This window comes from Canis lupus, chromosome 5 (assembly GCF_048164855.1).
Source record: "Canis lupus baileyi chromosome 5, mCanLup2.hap1, whole genome shotgun sequence".
Lineage (NCBI taxonomy): Eukaryota > Metazoa > Chordata > Mammalia > Carnivora > Canidae > Canis > Canis lupus.
The window spans coordinates 25,924,919-25,947,906 of NC_132842.1; the positions used below are offsets into that span (position 1 = coordinate 25,924,919).

At 43.2% G+C, this 22,988-nt stretch overlaps 1 protein-coding gene and 1 long non-coding RNA gene across 8 annotated transcripts in view; both read right to left on the reverse strand.

Moving 5' to 3' along the window:
- The window catches only part of CELF2 (CUGBP Elav-like family member 2), an 815,242-nt gene that overhangs the window by 309,479 nt on the left and 482,775 nt on the right, over positions 1-22,988 (reverse strand). For 2 of the 7 annotated variants that reach the window (XM_072825854.1, XM_072825853.1), the window contains exon 1: positions 9,287-9,508. The exons of 3 other annotated variants lie outside the window; for them this stretch is intronic. In XM_072825854.1, the coding sequence (XP_072681955.1) occupies positions 9,287-9,339 (53 nt within the window). In that variant the 5' untranslated portion in view covers positions 9,340-9,508. Of the gene's footprint in view, positions 1-8,800; positions 8,826-9,286; positions 9,509-22,988 lie in introns of those variants that run through there. 2 more of the 7 variants (XM_072825867.1, XM_072825862.1) reach the window with 2 other exon arrangements.
- LOC140633385 (uncharacterized) lies at positions 18,194-22,970 on the reverse strand. The gene is made up of 2 exons (XR_012030988.1): positions 22,683-22,970; positions 18,194-18,377 (listed from the first exon to the last, which is right to left on the reverse strand). It is a non-coding gene; the product is annotated as an uncharacterized lncRNA (long non-coding RNA).

Here is a 22,988-nt window from a genome sequence, read left to right on the forward strand (position 1 = left end):
TCACTGGCATTAAAAAAAGCCCACAAACCTCTCAATAGAAACGGCGTGCTAATAAAATGCATTTGTGCACAGAGTACACACTGAGGGAACTAGAAGACTCCTATCCCTGCCACCCCATTCCATCAATGAGCCAGAATATAGTCCCTTGGTTATACAGCTTTCAACATGTTTGCACCAAGTTTATACCATAACTTAGAGACTGGGTGCCTGATACATGGTGATTTGTGTTCATAAGCAAACAATTTTTCTTCCGTACAGACCTTGTATATTTAATAACAAATTTCCATTTTTAATTGTTTCTATATACGTCACACGTGGCAATCTGCTTAAAAGCAGAAGACTATCAGCTATGTTATTGCAGATGTATCACTACTGTTCCATCTACTGAAAAAGCCTCCTTCACAAAAGGGTCGTTCCCCACCTTACCCCCCTCCCCCCCCCACACACACACCTCACTTCTGGCTCACCATTACGAACTAGAATCCAAAACATCTTTCCCCTATCACATTTTCAAATTCAAATTTTATTAACATAGCTGTTCCGGCTTAAAAAAAAAAAAAAAGCCTAATGTGTTCAGAGCCATTTGGAGCAAGAAATACAGGCCCTATAAGGGGATTTCCCATCATTTCTAGCCAATAAATTTGAAATCCACATGAATTTTAAGTACCTGAGAGAGTATCTGACTTTGTGGGCATGTGTTTGCTCTTGGCTTCCTCTAGTTTCATTAGCAACTTGCAAAAATAAACAATGGTGTTCTGTATGTGCTTGAAAAAAGCCAGACAGATCCTTAAATGATATATTTAAATTATATCTTTTCTTCATTCCATAAAGGTATCCCTTAAAAAAATACTTATGTCGCTAATCAGAAATTTAAAATGATCACTTTATTATCTAATCAGAAATTTAAAATGATCACTTTATTATCCACCAACGCCCTCTGCCACCAGCCCCACCCCACCCCACCCCGCCCCTATTTTCAATTGAAAGCTTCTGGAACGGTGACTTTGTCACATTCCTAAAATGACTTAAGTAAAATTAAATGCCAATAAAGATGAAGTAGTTATTAAAGTCTTATTTTACATTTTTACGGGAATTTTAAGTAGTCACTCTCCCTTGAGAACAGCTGCTACTGGCTTTTTGCAATCTTGTGTTTTTCTGAATCTGTTTTTAATAGAGCCAAAAGACATAATGGTGAATTTATCTTCCTTCTGAAGAGGCCCTCACCATGAAGATGGTTCTTTGTGTACATACCTTCGTGCTCCGAAATGAGATGCCCCTCTAGAGTTTCCAGAAGCTTCCATTCCCAGGGGATGAAATGCTAACACCGCGGGTCGGTCAGACCCAGAGCCCAACCAGGTCATCACTTCCCTCTCTAACTTGCCCTTGCCCTTGCCTTTCTCCATGGTACCGCTGCCACCTTCTTCGCTTCCCCCTCTTTAGCTTTCTCAGATGGCAGCCAGACAATGCCAGAAGCTTCCCTCTACAGCTGCGTGTCTGAGGAGGCAGGTGACTACCAAAGTGAAGAGAGTTGTGGTTGGTTGCTTATGTGCAAGAGAAATCAAGTTTGCCTTGCCTTGACCAGAGCTGGTTTCTGAACTAGGAACAGCTGTCTGTGGAGTGAGCCATGGGATTCCTTTCCAGACGTTACCAGAGGGCGGGAGGGGTGGGGGAGGATGCAAGTCTGTGTCCCATGAAGGGAGGTCGCAGGAGATGAACCCGGGGAAGGTGGCAAAAACGGTGCACAGAGCCAAAAGGGCTGGTGTGGTGATTTGCACCCCAAGGCACCCAGTGAAGACCTCTGAAGGAATGTTCCATTGGCCTCTTGATGATCCCGAGATGGGTCAGGCGACACCAGGTACCCTTATCTGGTGCCAGCCTGGCGGCAGGAACAGAATTCATACCGATCAGAAGGAGGCGGTTAATTCCCTGGCAGTCTGCCCTCCGGCACCCCCGCCCCCGCCCAGGCCCACAAAAGGTTTTCCCCGATTGGCCACAAGTTCTCATCTTACTGTCACGTGTGGTTGGATTAAAAAAAGGAGACACTTCTGCTTGATGAAATTCACCAGCTGAGCAGCAACAGCTGGGTGGGTACAGCGTGGGGTGGACATGAGGTCGGGGGGGGGGGCAACAGGTGGGGGGGTGTGGGGAAGGAAACGGGGGGCCGGGAGCTTCAAGCCTTGGGGTGGGGCTGTCGGGGACAGATCTGGGCAACGATCAAAACCTTAACTGAGGAGGCAATCTCAGTGTGTTTGTTTTTTTCTAAACAAACACATCTTGGAGTGAAGATTCAGAGAGTAAAATCTGGGGGTTCCGTAAAACCAAGCACACGAACCCGCTCTACCCGCGATGCTGGAGGATCGCCCGCAGAGGGCTGGGGTCCCCAGGTCAGGGCCCACCTGACGGCGCGCACGCAGGCCAGACTCCAGGCAAATGCTACCTTCAAGCTGAGTGGAAAAGACCAGATGATCTAAGAACCAAACCGGGTTGATTCTGCATCTGATTCCGTCAAAGACGGACTGACACCGGCCACGGGACATTTACTTTACCCCTTGGTCAGCCAGACCTTTGTCACACGCGTGGCCATCATTTCCTCGTAGGGACAAATGGCTGAAAGATCAAAATCTACCGTGATCCTCAAGTAAGGAAGTGCAATGTGTTAACCTAATTATTACTACAGCCATTACATAACACAGCCATTAAAGCGACATGTAGGTTGAAGATACATTAAGGTTTTGAGTACAGGAAATTTATTTTTTCCCCTATAATATGGTTCAAATCTCTAAGCCATTTTTAGCTCCTGGTAGAGGTTTTTGAAAATCCCAAATGGCGTTTTATTTAAATTTGCTTTTGATTCTAATTCCCCTGAAGTCCATGAGGGCCAAAAAAATAAAATAAAATAAAATAAAATAAAATAAAAAATAATAATAATAGTGATTTTTTTTTCTTCCTCTTTAAAAGAACTACCCAAGATCTTCGCGGAAAGGTGGCGTAGCTATCTTCCCAAGCTAAGTGGATGTGTTCTATGTTATCTCCACTGCTGAGTGTGAGCCTTGATGTCAACCCGTAGCTCAGTCTCAATACTCTCTGGAGGCTAATAGGTACGTTTGCCCTGTTTCCCAGGAATATAGCGGGAGAGGTGTGAAAGACTTCGGGTCTGGGGGAGAAAGGAGAAGCAGCTAGGGATTTTGTTGTGCTTCATTTTAATAACAGAGATCACTCCAGGGTGTCCTTAGGACACCCGCTTTCTCCTCCTCACTCACCCTGCTTTAGGTTCCCCATCCTCTGCACCCCGTTCAACTCCCCATCCTGCATCACACCCCTGATACCTTTCTACCTGCTGCTCTCTCTCCATTTCCTGACTGTTGCGAGTTTCTGGACGGCTGAGACTATGTCTCGTATCCTGCACAAGATATATTTGTGCCTTGATTGGTTACGATTGCAATAGGACATCTTTTGGCCCCTCTTACAGAAAGTTACCTTTCAACGTCATAGTGCTTTAAAATTCCCTCTTGCCTGCCCACTCCTATTCCCATTGTGCAGCTTAAAGCCTGAGAAAAGTGAGGCACAGGATGCTTTAGCTCAAAGACCTCATGAACTGGAAGGCGGATGAGTGAGGATGGAGGCGGAGGCGTTACAAGTCAGAAGCAAATGCCACTGCGATTTTTCCTTTCATATTCATTATTTTTCTTTTCTTACTGTACAGCTTCCTTAGTGGCAAAATTCTGAGGTGTCTACAAATCAAAGACCATGGTGGAAATGCAGCACCGAGGAAGAGATGGCTTTTAAAGTGTCAGGTGTTCATTAGTTACGCTTTCAGGTAGGCAGGGAAGGCATCTGGCCGAGTCCTGAGTTTGAATCCCTCCCACCATATGAGCTGTGTGTCCCCAGGCCTATTACTTAACCTTTCTCTGTCTCAGTTATCCATCTTTAAAATGGTGATAACATAACTACTTCCAACTCTTGGATGCCAGTGAGGATTAAATTATACAAAATTTTAAAAACCCGCCTAATGTAGTGCCAGGCATAGACTGTTCATAAATTTTGGTTTTATTCCTTACTTCCAATCATAATCCACTCTCCCCAAACACCCCCAATGCCCCCCACCCAAATCTCTGTTTAAACCTGGAACTGGCAGGTGGAAAGGAAAAGAGAAAGCCAGTTCTAATCCTATTGTTCTTGTAGCATTAAAGTTTCACGGACACTTCCACTTCTAAGGCCACCAGCCTGACCCAGAGGGAAGAAGAAGGCTGCGGTTTACAGAGAGAAGCCACTGAGCAGCCTGGGGATTGGGGTGAGGTCTCCATCCCTTTTCATCAGGTCAGTTTCCAAAGAGAGGGTCCAAACGAGTCCTATTTGCTGCCACCAGGAACTTAGGCCTCTTACCGCCAACCCCGAGAGTTCCCATTTCCAGAGATGCTTCCTGAGTCATCTCTGAATGAATGGGTAAGCCATCCACTTCACAGAGCCCGAAAGAGAGCTGGGGCTCCCGACCAAGCTATACAGGAAGCAAGACACGATAAAGATCAGGACGGGCACTGGGTATTATTCTGTATGTTAGTAAATTGAACACCAATAAAAAAAAAAATAAAAATAAAAAAAAAAAGAAAAAAAAAAAAAAAGATCAGGACATAGTGGGGCCTGCAGCCCTGGTGATACCGAGATCAGCTTTACAAGAGGGTGACCAGCATCGGAGCCATGTCTACAGAAGGTACAACTGTGCCCATTCTAGTTAGTTCCCACACCAGCCAGCAGTGCCATCCAGAAGTTCAACATGGACTTTTTTTTTTTTTTTTTTTTTTTTTTTAACCAATTGCAGTCACAGCCTTTCTCAAGACAGGGATGAAAAAAGCCACCATGTCGTAGATGTACGTGTCATCACTATGACTATAAACCTCAAGCTCTCCTTGACCAAGACAACAAAGTTTGTTGAGCTGAATGCTTTCACGGGGAAAATTCTAGTTTTCCTTTTTTTCTCTGAGGGCATGCTGGCAAGCTCTGCTTTATAAACTCCAGTGATTCATCAGGTTCCCAAGCAGCCAATCATGGGCGGGTCAACTTGGAATGGGCTGAGGTGGCAGCTTTGAGCCGCCCTGGTAATACATGTCACTCTGGGCTGGTGTCATCTCCCCACGGACGCCATTTCCTGTTAACCGTGATGGTCTTGACATAGGAGAAAATGTGCTGAGATCAGTCACGGTCAGAAAAAAAGCTACAGAGCTGATGAGCATACCTGTGCATGATAATCCCTAATGACACTGCATGAAGCAAAAGGCTGTGCTGGGGAGGGAAAGGGTATCTCATCCCAAATCAGGGTTCCCCAGCACATTTCTGAGTTGAGTGGAGGTGCACGTGTGTGTGCACTCTCTCTCTCCTCCCCCCCCCCCCCCCCGCCCATGTACATCTAGCTTCCGTGTCACTCCCATCTCTATAGACTGTGACCATGTGATTGGAAAGGTGCTTCAGCTCCAGGACACTTCATTTCAGTCCCTAATGGGCGACAACATTAAAGCCTCACATATGCTCTCCTTACTCTGACACCCTCTTCCCAGTGTCAGTTAAGTAAAATGCCACGAATTTCAGTTCTCTCCAAACCACTGCCTTGTCTTTCCTACACAAGGGAAGTCACTGTGAGTTCAGAAAAGCTCCCAACGCCAAGAACCATCAGGGAGGCAATAGGCTTGGGAAGGGGGGGGGGCACCCGTCCTTCTCAACCACCCCTCCAGGAATGACTAGAGTGTAGAAAGAAATTCAGTGAAGGCTGAGAGAGGTGAACCGAGGCATTGCTGCAACTGAATGGACCCTCCTGTCCTTGCTCTTACTCCTTCTGGAAGAGCGTGCAGATGAATGCTATGGAGCTGGGGATATGCCGATGAACGAAGCACATTCTGTTAATGACTCTACAGAAATCTCCATATGGGAAATGAAGGGTATGCTTTGCATCTATAAATTCTGGCCCCTTAAATTCAGAACCACCATTCCCACCCACATCACCTCCTCCCTCTGCATGTTACCTATCCAGGGTGTTTCCAGGGCTGAGCGGCAATGAACTTTCCATCAGCCACCTTTTCACCTAATTAACCACCTTCCCCCCCATGACAATAATTGGTATTGAGTCACACTTTGAATGACTTCCTAGGAATTCAAGCATGATCTGCACTTGCCATAAAGTTCTAGATCTGAATATTAATCAAATGCTCTCCTTTGTTTTTCAGCCCCAAAGGGGTATTTTGCAACTGTACACACTCCTATTTTAAGAAAGAAAAAAATGTGAGGTTTCATTTTTGACAAATAAAAGAGTACTAATACACTGAGCTTATAGCTCTCAGTCTGTGGTCTGCGGAACACATCCATGTGAGTCTTTCCAAGGCTCGGGTGCGAAGGGACTCTGGATGCAATCGTTACTCTATTAAAAGAAGCCATTTTCCCCGTTTGAATCTTTTGCTGTTCCTTTTCTGCAAGTCTCGGCTTTGAATTAAAATTTACTTTGACATTTGTTTAGGTCACTATGGAGGGGCATCATCGCACATGGAGGCTAATGGCAGGGTGCAGATTACATTTCTTCTATACTGCTGCGGAATTAGATGCAGACAAGTTTGCCAACTTCAGGCAACCTCACACCATCCCCATCAGGCTAAAGGAAAGGATATCTTCGTGCTGGACCCTGGAGTAGGGGGTCCCCAAGTTCAGAAAGCTGATGGTGGATCAAACCACAGGAGAAGCAAAGTAAGAAAGGATTTTCCTTGTTCTTGGACCTAATTATGACCACCCAGGGATTAAAGTGAATGGATCACAAGTAAATAATTGTAATATAGTCAAAAATTCAACATGGAGGCTTCCAAGTTATTTCTTTATTTCAGCATGCTACTGACAAGCAGCTAGGGAGCACAGAGGACCACTTTTCTCCCAAACTGCAAAAAAAAAAAAAAAAAAAAAAAAAAAATTGCTTTGCAGCCTTTGTTTGGAATAAAAATTTCCCATGAAAGCAGAATCTAGGTGTGCTGGTAACAGTGGGCTTCAGATATAAAGCTTCGTCAATTACCTTTTATGAGCTCATCCTAAAAGCAATTATTGGCATACCCGATGGAATGAGCAGTTCAGATCCCATTGGAAGTAAGAGAAGATAATAAGTATGCATTTAAAATCCACTCTATTCACAATGGATAACTTTTGAAATATTATTATACTACAGATACATTTTGGGTCCACCCAGGCTCTGAATACAGTCAACAGAAAATTGATACTTGAGAATGCAATTTATTTACCCCAAAACATTAATTTGAATAGTTTGGAATTAGATATTTCATAACACTTCACCTTGAGTTAAAAAAAAATTAAAATGCATTGTCCAAACTCTAAAAAATGGTTAATGTTCCATAACTGTGTTTTTGTAAGGAATGCATTTTGTTCCTCATGTACTGAGAGCATCACTAATTTGAACCACAATACAATCCAAGAGGAAATATATGTAACTAAATATCTAAAAAAAAATTTTTTTTTTGTCCTTTCAAATGATCTCCCTTTTGTGTTTAAAAATTAGGTCCTTAATCTTCCTTTATAAATTTACTAGTATTTTTTAATATATTGCTGCGGCAGGAACAACTAATTAAACCAAACACTAAAGTGTTAGATAAGATAAATTCTTTAAAGAAACCAACCTTAGTAAGATGATTTTCTTGTAAATCAATGACTACTGAATATTCGAGGACCCTTTCTTTCACATTAAGCATGAGAATAAGAATGGTTTCAATATTTGAGAAGTTTGAAACAGATTTTCCCTTTTTTTTCTTTTTGAACTCTGTTTTCACCTTAGAAACCAATGCTTATGCTACAAAATGAAAGATTTTCGAAGACATGAGAAACGTTTGCCCTGCATAAAAATGCATTTTATGAGCACATAACCATATATCAAAAATCAATATATTCCATGGAGACCTTTAACTTGATAACTTAAATAGGCTGTGGAACAATAGTTTGTGACCAAAATTCTCAGGGCAAAAGTTCTCACGTGTCCTTGAATTTCGAAACTGTTTATCTACCTGGATGCCAGAAGAAGAAGTAGAGGCTAGAAATAACAATTTACTTAAATATTAGAAATATTCCCCTTAACTTCTCTTTCATCCTTATGTTCCGTGAGTCCACCAAAATAGGCAAATTTAACCCCCACCCCCAGCATTAAACACTGTAGAGGCATGTCTGATAACAAGGTATTTGCCAGAATGATAATGGTATTACAAGCAGTCTCAATCAATACATTTCTTTCTGTAGTTAACAGAGAGGTAAGCAATAAATCTCTAACTTAATCCAACCAACATAGCTGCAAAATGCAAAAAGCTTTATGAATGATAGATATTAAATTTTTTTAAAAGCACAAAACCACAAACAAGCAGTTCTAAAAGCCCTTCATTCTGTAGAGTCTATACAAACAAGATTAAAGCAGATAAAAAGGGTGTTGAGAAAGAAAAAAAAAAAAAAAAGCCCCAGACATGCATTAAGCTAGTTTGACAGCTCCATTGTTCAACCGGTCCCATTGTCAGACCCAAAGATGTATTCAGTGCTACAATGTCTGCTAGCAAATAAACAAAAGACTACATTTTTCAAAGCAGGATGCCAATTCTATCATAATTCTTTCTCTGCTTCCCGAAAGGTCAGTGGTGGCTCATTCTTGGTATGTGATCGAACCCTAACACAGATGCAAGAAACAAATATTTGCTTTCAATACAGAGGGACCCAGGACGCCATGCATGAACAGAGGTCTTTAAACAGGTACACATTTTGGCAAACAGGATAAAGTGATCCAAACCTGGTAACACAGAAGGACTATTTAGGTAGGCTAAGTCCAGATTAGAGCGGTATTTGGAACGCAAGTCTAATATGGAGTCTCCTTAGCTCCTTTTTCGGTGATTATTCCATGCAGAGTGCATGATAATGAGAGGCTGAGACATTGCAAAGGAAAAGACAAACCAAGAGCCAGATTCCGAGCCTTTAAAATTATCCACTGGCCACTCACAAATAGCAGGGAACAAATACATGATATGCTTTCAAAAGGCAACGGGTGCAAATATAACTCGCGCTGGGCAGTCCTTTCCTTTCTCTCGCTGGCTCCCTTTCTCCCAGTCCTTGGTCTTGATTTTGTTTCTCTCTCTCTCTCTCCCTCTCTCTGTCTTGATTCTTTTTTTCCCCCCCTCTAAGATAAGGAAGCTACTTGATGCTGAGCATGATTATTGTCTCCGGCAGCTCTAGAAACTAGAAAAAGCACACATTAAAAACAAAGGACACAACAACATACCTTAAAAGCAGCTCCTCATTTCTCATAGTAACAGCGGATTTGGGACAGCGCATGCTTTCTACACTGATACACTGGTAGTCTCCACAAAAGCCAGTTCAGAAGTGCGCTCAAACATCAATGCCACAGTAGCTGTTCACTAATGCGCTCTCTCTCTCTCTCTCTCTCTTTCACTCTCTCTCTTCCTCTCTCTCTCTCTCTCTCTCTCTCTCTTTCCCCACTCTCTTCTCTAGTCAAATTCTGAATGGTGGAGCAAAGAGGTTCCTGCAGATTCACTAAGTAGAAATAATCCTCTCTGACAAGTTATGTTGTCTGGGCATATTTTTACATTAATACACTGTGCTGCCTATAGGGGTCTTGTTTGCATTCACTCAAGCCTGCCTGGTGTGAGTTCTCCTAATTACCATCTTAAAAAATTGGAAAGAAAAAGAAGGAACTCATTTACCTTTTTCTTAGACATAGAATAGCCAAGCCAATGCCACATTTTCTTTTTTGCTGTATCAACTATCAGCAGGCATCGCAGATGACTACCAGAGGATTTGGATAGGTCAGTGTGCTAAAAAGGATTTTTGCTTCTCTTTTCTGGGACACTGAATTCACAGTTGGATTCATCTATTCCTTTCCTCTTGTCCTCGGGAAGAGTGACAAGGTCAAGACCCTTAGCCCCACCCTGGGTCATGGATGCAGAAGATAGAGATTGGGGGACTTGGAAATATTTTAACTCTGTGCACACCAGAGCTCTTGCAATCAGAGCAGGATTCACCTGAAGCAGGACATCCAAAGGAGGCAGGCAATGCAAAGATTGTTTGGTCATATTGAAGTCCTAGTTGACACCGGAGCATCATCCTCAAAAGACCAATTAGATATTCTTTTCCAAAATCGGAAAAATCAGCTGCCCCTACTTCATTATACTCAACGGGCTTATTAGATACAGTCAGCCAGGGAAATATGCATTCTACTTCTGTTTATCAGAACTAGAAGAATTCCATGCAGATTAGCCAAGTAGAACAGCAGGTTAAACACACAGAGAAAAGACGAGATGCTATGGACAGAACAGTCAGTTGTCCAAAAGTGCAAACTAAGGCATCATTCTGTGTGCTCGCAGGAAGCCAAGAATGCTCGCGGTGGGTATGGAACAATGCAGGGCAGAGCCCGAAAAAGAGCTGGATCACTGAACCCTGGATTCTTCACCCCCGGCTCAAAGCATGTCCCTGTCCTCCACTAGCACCCGCCATGAACCTCAGTAATAATCTGGGGTTACAACAGCTGTGGGAATAATAGTGGGGTGGGGAAAATCACGGTGAGCTCTGTCTCTCTCCTATTTGAAGAGCTGGAATATAACCCAATATCTTGCTAAGACCTCTGACCTCTGAGCCTAGTCTTGGCCCAGAGCTAGGCAAGTGGAGATGGTCTGGAGGGTGCTGAGGGTTCTTCAATCTACTGCACAGAAATCTCGCTTAGTTTTTCCATGGCGCTGAGGACAATAAAAAGCGGCGATTCAGAGCAGTCACCATCCCTATTTCTGGATGACAGGGAGGCAATATGATGGATAACTCGACAAAGGTCAAATGATGAAATAATGCTTGTCCCTAAAACAATCACATTTTTACATTCCCCTCCTTCCTTAGGATTAGGACACATGGAAGTTATAGAGTGAGTATATAAAAATGATTTACCTTGCCAAAGAATGATAGTACTTAAAACCTAAGATGTTCTTTAGAAGCAAGATAAACATCACATACATGAACATGGGACCAGAGAGATCTTGGAGGGAGGGAAAGAGTTGGAGCCATTCCGCTAGTGACCTAGCCTCTCCGTGGCGCTCTTTGACTCCCATTCTTCAATGGGGGGAGAGGGCAACAAATGCTAATTTGTTTAAAGCACCTGAAGATCCTATAATGAAACTGGGTGTGTCCTGTTATTTTAATTTTTATTATTATTTTTTTTGACGGGGGGGGGAGAGAGAGAGCGCGCGAGTGGCAGAAAGAGCAGAGGGAGAAGGAGAGAGAGAATCTCAAGCAGGTTCTACGCCCAGTGCGGAGCCCAAATCTGGATGGATCTCGGGATCCCGAGATCATGATCTGAGCCAAAGTCAAGAGCCTGATACTTAACCCACTGAGCCACCCAGGCACCCCCTATTGATACAAATATTTATAAAAAGTGAAATAAGTGGCCTGACATTGGCCACAGTTGTGTCTCTTAGAAAAAGGTAAAACTGTGCTGCTCAGACAAAAAGCTCTTTCCTTAATATTTTCATAAAATTCCTTAAAAATTTTTTTAAAATGATTTTTATTGGGGTAAAACTGACATACGGTATTAGTTACAGGTATACAACATAATGATTTAATATTTATCTATACCGCAAAAGGATCATCACAGTGAGTCTCGCTAACATCCATCACCACACACAATTTCTTTTCAGTGATGAGAATTTTTAAGATTTGTTCTCTTAGCAACTTTTAAATATGCAATGCAGTATCATTAACTGCATTCACCATGCTGTACATTAAAGCGACATGGTTTATTTGATAACTGGAAGTTTATTTTGGCCACCTTTCTCACGGTTCTCTGTACTTATGAGTTGAGATTATTTATTTAAATTCCATGCATAACTGAAATCATATGGTATTAGTCTTTTCCACACGTAGCATAATGCCCCTAAGGTCCATCCATGCTGCTGCAAATGGCAAAATTTCATTCTTTTTAATGGCTGAATAATATTCCAATGTGTGCACGTGCACATGGTTGTGTGTGTGTACATGTTCCTTACCCATTCATCCACTGATGGACACTAAGGTCATTTCCTTATCTTGGATATTGTACATAATGCTGCAATGAACAGGGGGATGCATACATCTTTTTGAGTTCATGTTTTCATTTTCTTCAGATAAATACGCCGAAGTGGAATTGCTGGATCGTATGGTAGTTCTTTTTTTTTTTTTTCTTTCTTTTTTTGAGAAACCTCTATACTGTTTTCCTCAGTGGCTGCACCAATTTACTTCCCCACCAACAGCGCACAAGGGCTCCCTTTTCTCTACATCATCTCCAACACTTATTTATTATCTTTTGGATAATAGCCAATCTGACAGGTATGAAATGATATTTCATTATGGTTTTGATTTGCATTTCTCTGGTGATTTGTGATACTGAGCATCCTTTCACGTACCTGCTTCCCTTCTGTGTATCTTCTTTGGAAAAATGTCTATTCAGATTGTTTGTTTGCTATTGAGTTGTAAGAGTTCTTTTTGTATTTTGAATATTGACGCCTTATCAGATAAATGATTTGCAAATATTTCCTCCTATTTGGTACTCTGCTTTTTCATTTTGTTGATGGTTCCTTTGCTGTAGAGAAACTTTTTAGTTTGATGAAGTTCTACTTACTGACTTTTGCTTTTCTTTGGCTTTGCTTTTGGTATCAGATCCAAAAAAATCATCACCAGGACTAATGTCAAGGAACCTACTGCCTATGTTTTTTTTCTTCTAGGAGTTTTATGGTTTCAGGTCTTATATTCAAATCGTTAGTCCATTTAGAGTTAGTTTTTGGGTATGGTATAAAGTAGGGGTCCAGTTTCATTCTTTTGCATGTTGCAGTCCAGTTTTCCCAGCACTATATATTGAAGAGACTCTTCCTCCTTGTATATGCTTGGTTCCTTTGTCATCAGTTAATTAACTCTGTATGTGTGGGTTTATTTCTGGACTCTCTATCCTGTTCCATTTATCTATGTGCCTGTTTTGGGGACACTATCATATTCATTGCTATAGTGTTGTAATATAGTTTGAAATCAGGAAGTATGATGGCACCAGCTCTGTTCTACTTTCTCAAAATTGCTTTATTTGGTGTCTTCTGTGGTTCCATGTAAATTTTAGGACTGTTTGTTCTGCTCCTGTGAAAAATGCCACTGAACTTTTTGGTAGGGATTTCATTGAACATGTAAATTGTTTAGGGTAGTTTGGGCATTTTACATAATAATTCTTCCAATCCATGAGTGTGTCATATCTTTCCATTTATTCGTGTCTTCTTCAACTTCTTTCATCATTGTCTTACATATAGCTCTTTCACTTCCTTGGTTAAATTTATTCCTGGTATTTTATTCTTTTTGATGCAATTTCAAAGAAAATTATTTTCTTAATTTCTCTTCCAGATAGTTCATTATCAGTGTATAAAAACATAACAGATTCCTGTATATTGATTTTGTATCCCACGACTTTACTGAATTCATTCGTTAGTTCTAAGAGAACTTTTTTTTTAAAGATAGATTTATTTATTTATTTATTTATTTATTTATTTATTTATTTATTTATTTATGAGAGAGAGGGAGAGAGAGGCACAGACACAGGCAGAGGGAGAAGCAGGCTCCATGCTGGGAGGCCGACGTGGTACTCGATCCCGGGACTCCAGGATCGCGCCCTGGGCCAAAGGCAGGCGCCAAACCGCTGCGCCACCCAGGGATCCCTTCCTTTCCATTTTCGATGCCTTTTATTTTTCTTGCCTAATTGCTCTGGCTAGGACTTCCCATACTATGTTGAACGGAAGTGGTGAGAGTGAATATCCTTGTCTTGTTCTTGATCTTAGTGGAAAAGCTTTTAGCTTTTCAGGATCGAGTATGATGTTAGCTATGGGCTTGTCCTGTATGGTCTTTCTGCTGCTAGAGTATGTTCCTTCTATACCCACCTTGTTGAATACTTGTATATAATTTCTAATCAGGGCTAAACTATGAGGCAAGTACTAATGTATAACCATAATGCATTTGCTTATCCATAAATAGATTCTTAGCATCAGAAGCCAGTGCTGCAGTACATGCAGCTATTCCTATAGGGAAATGAATTACAGATCCACAGGTGTAAGGAATGGAAGTGAATCAAACCATTAAATATTTCTATTTTCCCCACTCCCTTTTTAGTCTAGGGACCTAAATAATGAGAAAGCTATTGAGGCAAGACCTTAGAACTTGTCCAAACTCCACTAAGATTAACAGATTGAGGGTCTTACACTTGCTTGTTGTGTGTGCTGAAGTTGGGTTATAAAGGTGAGTGACTAGAAAGAAGATGTCTTATTTCTAACATTTACATATTGTGTGATAAGTCTTTGACTCTAAATCCATGGGGATTAATCTCTGCACTTCTTAATCCACCCAAAAGAATAACTTCCCCATAGCTAGTACTTAATAAATGTTAAGTAAAGGAATAAATTTATTTTTCAACTATTGGAACTTTGGGGGAAAGGACCAGTTCATTCCCACAATTCCTTTACGTAGTTTCCTTAACAAATATATGGAAAAGAGCCCACAACAACTCACTTTTAATTCTAATTCACACATTCAGTTGGTGTAGCTGACATCACTGAGAATTCCTTACATGTTGCTTGCATTCTAAATTTCAGGACCTTTTCACATTTAGCAGTTCATGCAATCCCCATAACAACACTGTGGGGCAGGAGAAACTGGTGCCATTGCCTTCTCAGTTGAAAAAGTTCACACGCAGAAAGTCCGAGCAGCTTGCCCACAGAGAGTGCAATAATGACCGATGTGGGGATTCAGTCTACACCAACCCGTAGGCCCACATTCTTTCCACTGCTCCACAGTGTGATCCAGTGCTTTCACTGTGGTCAGTGGTTCACAGCACACCCAGGCAAGGCATGAGTTGTAAGGAGTATTTAGTGCAATGAACCTTATGCTTTTTCTTTTTTTTTTTTTTTAAGATTTTATTTATTGATTGATTAATTGATTGATTGAGCATGAACTAGATGAGGGGCAGAGGGAGAGAGAATCTCAAGCAGAATCTGTGCTGAGTGCAGAGCCCAACATGGGGCTTGATTCCATGACTCTTAGATCATGACTTGAGCCAAAATCAAGAGTTGGATGCTTAACCAACCTAGCCACCCCAGTGCCCTAAACCTTACCTTTTCTCATGCAATAATAATAAACATAAAAAATAGAGAGTAAATTAATGAAAAATTGACTAAAAGGTTATGTTTTGGCAACCAGTATTTACTAATTCCTTTCAAAACTTTATTTCAAATGAAAATTGAGCTGAAACTAGACAGTCTAAGCACTTTGGGGAATGATTTTTTTTTGAGGTAATCTACAACAAGAGTTGATTTTTAGCAACCCTGATTATTACTGAATTTGGTTTGCAGGGAAATTTTCTTCAAAAAGATTGTAGCAGTAATTGGCAAAGATTAGCAACAAAAACTTAGTTTACCTCAAATCCTTATATTCCTCCATATATGTTTTTAACTATTTAAATTGAAATTTTTTTTAATTTTTATTTATTTATGATAGTCACACAGGGAGAGAGAGAGAGAGAGGCAGAGACACAGGCAGAGGGAGAAGCAGGCTCCATGCACCGAGAAGCCCGATGTGGGATTTGATCCAGGGTCTCCAGGATCGCGCCCTGGGCCAAAGGCAGGGGCTAAACCGCTGCGCCACCCAGGGATCCCCTAAATTGAATTTTTAGCTAATTATGAAAACTTGGGGAGAGAAGGCTGAAAAATGCCTGCAATGTGGGAATACAGGAGTGAGCTGAGACTGAGCCAGGTATCTTGACCTTTCTAGATATGAGCCTCCCAAAAATGTTCTCAAGGGTAAATTATGTGTGCCCTTACTTATGTTTCAGGTAATTTCTAGAATTAAAAGCTCAATTTCTATAAATTTTATTTATTTATTTATTTATTTATTTATTTATTTATTTATTGAGACACAGAGAAAGAGAGAGGCAGAGACACAGGCAGAGGAAGAAGCAGGCTCCATGCAGGGAGCCTGATGTGGGATTCGATCCCGGATCTCCAGGATCACACCCTGGACCGGAGATGGTGCTAAACCGCTGAGCCACCTGGGCTACCCTAAAAGCTGAATTTCTAAATGCAACATTAAAAATGCCAACTTTTTTTTCTGACTTCTATACCTTATTTTTGCACTTTGACATTTATGTTGCAAAGGTAAGTAGAAGAGAGTATTTCAATGGAAGTGTACAATATGAAGTGTGCTAGAGATGTAGGGCCAGGCAATACAGATTCCTTCTATGATGAAGGATGGGATACTACCAAATTCTATCCTGCTTCTTAGAGTCCCATCCAAAAAGAACAATCTTGGAATATAGAGGCCCCGAGGACATTAAATCTCTTTAGCTGATACTTTTAGATATTGTCTTAATCCACTTGGGCTGCTAAAACAGAATACTACAGACTGGGTGATTTATAAATAATGGAAATTGATTTCTCACAGTTCTAGACACTGGCAAGTCAAGGTGCCAGCATGGCCCTTATAGTGAGACCCCTCTTTCTGTTTCATAGCTGGCACCTTCTTGCTATGTCCTTAGATGGTGAAAGGAGCAGAGGATCTCTTGGGGGAGGGGGTCTCTTTTATAAGAACACTAACCTTATGCCTGAAGGCTCTAGTCTCATGACCTCATCACTTTCCAAAGACGCCATCCCCTATTACTATCACATTGGGCATTAGGATTTCAATAAATGAATTTTGGAAGACACAAACATTCAAGCCATAGCAGATACAAAGAACTGCCAGGTTTAAATAAGAAATCACATTGCAGGGCACCTGGGTGGCTCAGTGGTTGAGTGTCTGCCTTTGGCTCAATTCATGATCCTGGGGTCCTGGGATTGAGTTCCACATCGGGCTCCCTGTAGGAAGCCTGCTTCTCCCTCTGCCTGTGTCTCTGCCTCTCTCTCTCTGTGTCTCTCATAGATAAAGAAAATCTTAAAACAAACAAACCAAAAAAGAAATCACATTGCTACAAAAGACAAAAAGAACATAGACAGAACACATGAATGAGGTAAATATAAAGCAATGGCCGAGATCTATAAGAGATGGATTCCTAGTATACTCAGTGAGTGGCACACAGTAAGTGCTCAATAAAGTTGGCACATCTGTGTGCAAATGGATACATTTCTCTCCAGAGCTGATATCAAGCTGAAGGCACAGAGTTTCTCTGAGCAGCCTCATCAGCCTCCCAGGAAAGGTCTCTATGGTCAAAATGGAGGCAAAGTAGTGAAGTAGACTCATAGGAGCAAGCCCAGAGCAGCATTCCAGAAAGGAGCCTGGATGAGTGGACTATGGAACAATCCTCTTCTCTCAGACTCCAGGGCTCTCTTTTGCCTTGAGGGGAAAACCCTCCAAAGCCAAAAGGACATAGGTATCACAAATCACTACCTGAAACATAAAACTGACAGTTGGTTTAAATTAAAACCTGGCAGCGTTAGTCAAGGAAGGGTTTGATGGTGATCCGAGGATCCATGTAACATGAGTTCTTGTCACTGGAGCACTCAAATGTTACCTCTAAGTCAGACTTGAGAAGCAGGAGGCCACTGTCCCTAGCAAGCCCGAGGCCCCTAAGTTCTAAACAAACATTCCTTCTACCAGCTATGGGACTCCTTATTCGCTTCAAAATGGAGATGTTTACTGGGATGAGTGGGGCATGGGGATAAGTAATTAGAGAGAAAATTGGAAAGCCCCTTAAAATTATAAAGTGTGATATTTATCAATAAGTAGATATAAATAATAAACCATAAAGTACTTAGAGCTCCAAGAAGCCACTTGAAAATATGCACTAGATAAATTTAAGAGGTATTATAAAGAGTAATAATGACTGCTTGTTATAAAGGAAAGAGCTATAAAGGCAGACACCAGGAAGCGGGTCTCAAGAACTATCTCTGTGTAGGTAGCAAAAGGTCTGTTGAAGACAAGCCTGAGAAAATAAAGGAATTCCCGTGGAAAACATAGGCTACTTAGTTGATAAAATAACTAACTTTGGTTCATGAACTCTTATGACTTAGCAAACAACATGTTTACAACGGAGCAGTGATTTTCAGCTGAATGTTTTGTCAAGGACCACTCTTGGGCAGATGGGAAATCTTGAGAAGGCCACAGGTGACCACACATAAGTTAGGCATTAACATTTGCATGGAAAACGGGCCCAGTTTATTGCTATTTTTAAGACACACAGTGCACACAGCTGCCTTTCTGCTTGTTCAAATGGCCGTGTCGGAGAGGTTGTGTAATTTGACCCTTGTCGATGAGCGCTCAATGGACATGTAGGATCTGGTGCATTTGGGGATCCCTCCTGCTTAGTAGTTTTGATCCTAGAGAAACCGAAGGAAAAAAATGGCACAAGTATAAGGAAGGCTGTTGGGGGAGCAGACAAGGCCTCCTCACAGGAAGGTGAGGCCAAGGTGGGGATTCACGTGGCCCTACCACACAGTTGAAAGAGAAACTCAGATGGTCCAGGAAAGTGGTCCTGAAACCCCCACAACACATTCACAGCTCTTACAGAATATGCAGGTGCTTTAAATGTTACATTTCTTTATATATAACTCTGAAATTAAACCATATGCTTGTTTACTTGTTTATTATCTGTTTCCTGCATGTGAACCTGAGTCACATGAGAGAGGAACTTACCCCATTTTTATCACCACTTCAGAACAATGTGTGGCATATGGTAGACACTTAATAAACATTTGTTCAATGGCTGGATTTCTCTGTGAGGCACATTCTTCTTGTTAAGTGACCTGATCTCAGTAGCTCACAGCTACGTGACACAATTTGTGAAGCACTTTCCGTGCTCAACTATGGAAACTGTGGCTCGAATCTCTGAGGACACAAAGATTAGGAAGGTCGGTTCCTGGCTTTAAGTATGGTGTAGACTCACTGAGATGGAATGATAAGCTTGCTGTTTTAATCATTTTTTAACTTAATCATCTATATGGGTGCATAGAAAATAAAGTGATAAACAGGGACACCTGCGGGGCTCAGTGGTTGAGCATCTGCCTTCGGCTCAGGGAATGATCCTGGAGTCCCGGGATTGAGTCCGACATCGGGCTCCCCTCAGGAAGCCTGCCCCTCTCTCTGCCTATGTCTCTGCCTCTCTCTGTGTCTTTCACGAATAAATATATAAAATCTTAAAAAAAATAAAATGAAGTGATAAACAGATATATTTCCCCCTTTACTTTCCATAATGCTGAAGTTTGGGAGTTGGTAAGCTGCAAGCAGGTAGGACTGGGCATTGACGATGAGATGCATGGACAAAACTTACAGAATTGAGAGCAATGAGAATTACAGGATTTTTTTTGTGATGCCCTGGAAAGAGTAAGTGTTCTTAATGGGCAAGGAATAAGAATCAGAGGCCAGCCAACCTTTGGTTTCATTCAGTTTCAGGAGGAGATCTACAGCGTGTACTTAACTCTCTAGTTAACTGCGCCATAGCACCAGGAGTTGGCGAATGCTCCTTTGTGCCAGAGAAGTCTTGCACCACATGGCTGTCAGTCACTGGGGTCCCCGAGGTCTACAGCAACTTACCCTCCTATCACTTCCACCCTCCACCTGCTATTAGAAACAAAACAAAACACACATTTCCTTAAGTCAGCTCCTCAGGAGATGTATCCTCACTTTTAAAAGTGCATTAATTTGATTTTGATTTAATTATGATTTTGATTTATTTGATTTATGTGGCAGGGCCTGACATGAAACATTACTTTGACTTTCCTGTTCCTATACATATATATGTACATATATGTTCCTGTGTACACATATCACATTATATATATGCACATCACATTAAATATAGTTACCTATTTTGATCATATTAATATTATATATAACTTGTATATATCATATGTATATTAATGTTGTTATGCTACATATAGTAAATGTTCTAAGAACATGACTGAGTCATGGTCTTCAAAGGGAAGTTGTTCTTTTTTTTTTTTTTTTAGAGATTTTATTTATTTATTCATGAGAGACACAGAAAGGGAGAAGTAGAGACACAGGCAGAGGGAGAAGCAGGCTCCCTGCAGGGAGCCCGAGGCAGGACTTGATCCCAGGACTCCAGGATCATGCCCTGGGCTGAAGGTAGATGCGCCTAACCACTGAACTACCCAGGCGTCCCCAGAGGGAAGTTTCTAGAGGCCAAAGGGATGATAGAGCTGAGAGAGAAGTAGCCTGCAGCTGAGGAAAGAAGGAAGGACACTGCATTCCCTATTGGAAACTGGCAGTAGGAAGCCACGAAAGATTTTACAGCATCTCTGGCCCTAGACGGTGACTGCTGGGGAATGGAGACTAAAGCAGGAATGCAGACAAGCCTGAAGTCGGGAAGCGCAGTCGGGAAGCCACCGTACAGGTAAGCGACAAGGTAGGCCTGGGCACGGGCATCGGGGACCCCAAGTCAGAGTAGCTCACTCCCCTAGTAGGGGCTGCAGCTCATGGGCCTCAGCAGCTGCACACACCACCCGGGGTAGGGGACGGGGGCAGGGGGCCGACAGATGGGGGCCCGGCAGGTCCCCCTGGCCACGGTGTCTAGAAGGGGCTGAAAGATAGTCTATGGGTAGAACCGCTACCTGGACAACTGTAGGGGCGCAAGGGAGAAAACGGAGGTGGGGAGAGAGTCCTGAGGGTGCTAACCCGTGGGTTTAGCAGGTGATCACTCTGCCGGCCTGGGGGGAGCCCCGGAAAGGTGGGGGCACAGCGGGGTTGCCAGGAAGGCCGGGGGGCCACGGAGAAAGCCGCTGAACTTGAGATGCCTGCGCCAGGGTTAGAACTACCTGCGGCCGAGGGTGACATCAGCCAGGAGGGGCACTCTGGGGCCAAAACAAGGAGGGGGACACCCAAAGCCCAGGGCCAGTGAAAGACGAAGGAGGAAGAAGCACAGCCCGAGGCCCCAGCGAAAGAGAAAAGCGGCCACGGGGCTCAAGGCCTCCAGCTTCGCTGGGGGGGGGCACAGGTGCTCCGGGCTCTGCAGGCACCTTGCTGCCCCTGAGGTCACGAGTTTTGTGTGGGCGCCACAGGAGAGGGCTGGACAGTCCACATGAGGGGCGGGAACGTGTTGGAAGCTCCGAGAATCAGCTGGGAATTCTGGTGAGAGGTCTAGTTTGAAAAGGAGGGCAGCCTGGGTGGCTCAGTGGTTTAGCACCGGCTTCGGCCCAGGGCCTGATCCTGGGGTCCCAGGGTCGAGTCCCATGTCTGGCTCCCACAGGTGGGAGCCTGCGTCTCCCTCTGCCTGTGTCTCTGCCTCTCTGTATCTCTCATGAATAAATAAATAAAATCTTAAAAAAAAAGAAAAGGAGGCAGGCCACGTCCACGCCCACGTGAGACAGGGAGCCGAGGCCAGGCTGTCTGAGATCCCAGGAAAGCCCTGCTCACTCGGGCCTGACTCTGGACCTTCAGCTGTGCCCCTGACGCCTGGGCCAGAATCAAGGGGTGCCTCCGTGCTGTTCCTCACCACCTGCTTTAAGGCCCCAACTGCCCAAACAGGGAGGCTGGGGGGCCGGGGCTGCATCCAGCTTACGGAACAGGACAGCACCAGGGGCAGATCACGGTCGTCCCCTTCCAACGGGCCAGTTGGGACCAGTAGCTGGAAAACGCCAACAGCAGAAGTCGTTCTTGGAAGGTGTCTATGAAACTTCGCCAGGTAAGGATGCCAAAAGTTAGAAGGAACTATAAAACTAGACTTGGATGACATATCTGAGGTCAATCATTTGACACTTTTTTTTTTTTAAGATTTTATTTATTCATGAGAGACAGAGAGAGAGAGAGAGAGAGAGGCAGAGACACAGGCAGAGGGAGAAGCAGGCTCCATGCAGGGAGCCTAACGTGGGACTCGATCCCGGGTCTTCAGGATCCTGCCCCGGGCTGAAGGTGGTGCTAAACCGCTGGGCTGCCCCATTTTGAGCGAAGCATCGTATTCTTAGAGAAACGTCGCCCGGAGCATTCAGCTCCCTGATGTTGACAGAGTGAGGACAGCCATACAACCGGCACCCGGGGCAACCAGTAAACACCTCTCCAACCCCCCTCTTTTTTTTTTTTTTAAATCTAGAACTTGCTTTTAATTCCATAACCAAAGTAGGATTTGGTGAATATAAATACCTAGGAACTGGTAATGCTTGAAAGTAAAAATTGCCTGAGACAGTGACAGTCCGTTGAACAGAACTTTCTCAAGAACTCACCTACTTTTCACCATCTGCATGACCCGAATTCAGAATTCAGGCTACCAGTTTCTTTTCTTTCCTTTTTTTTTTTTTTTTTTTGAAAGGTTTTATGTATTTATTCATGAGCGATACAGCGAGAGAGGCAGAGACACAGGCAGAGGGAGAAGCAGGCTCCCTGCTGGAAGCCTGATGTGGGACTCAATCCCGGGACCCCGGGATCTGACTTGAGCCAAAGGTGGATGCTCAGCCACTGAGCCACCGGGTGCCCCAGGCTACCAGTTTCTAGGGACCTTTTCTCCCTCCAGTCTCACTGGCTCTGAACCACACCACACGTATCAGCTGTTATGTCTCTGCTCCTGCAAAGTGCTCCCTGTTGCCCCCCACCCCCCCAGCACTCATCAGAGGCTCCCTGCTTTCTCCACCCTGACAATGAAGTCCAGGCCATGCGACACGAGTCACAAGACCCACCCCCATCTCCAGGCTCACGTCGAGGTCTTCTGGGCTGGGGCATCACACCCTTCACACTGGCCACTTGTTTCAGGCCATCACACACAGGTTTCGTGGCCTCCGCTCTAGGCTTCGTGGCTGCCCACATGCACAAAACTCTCCAGGGCTCCCACCCCCTCACCAGGTTTATTTCTGCGTATCCTTCAGGACTTGGCTTAAACATCATGTGCTGGGCACAAAAATAGTCCCTCAAAAATACTTGCCGGCTGGCTGGCTGGCGGACTACAGGAGTTAAGTCAAGGACACCATCCCGGCAGCAGAGGAGAT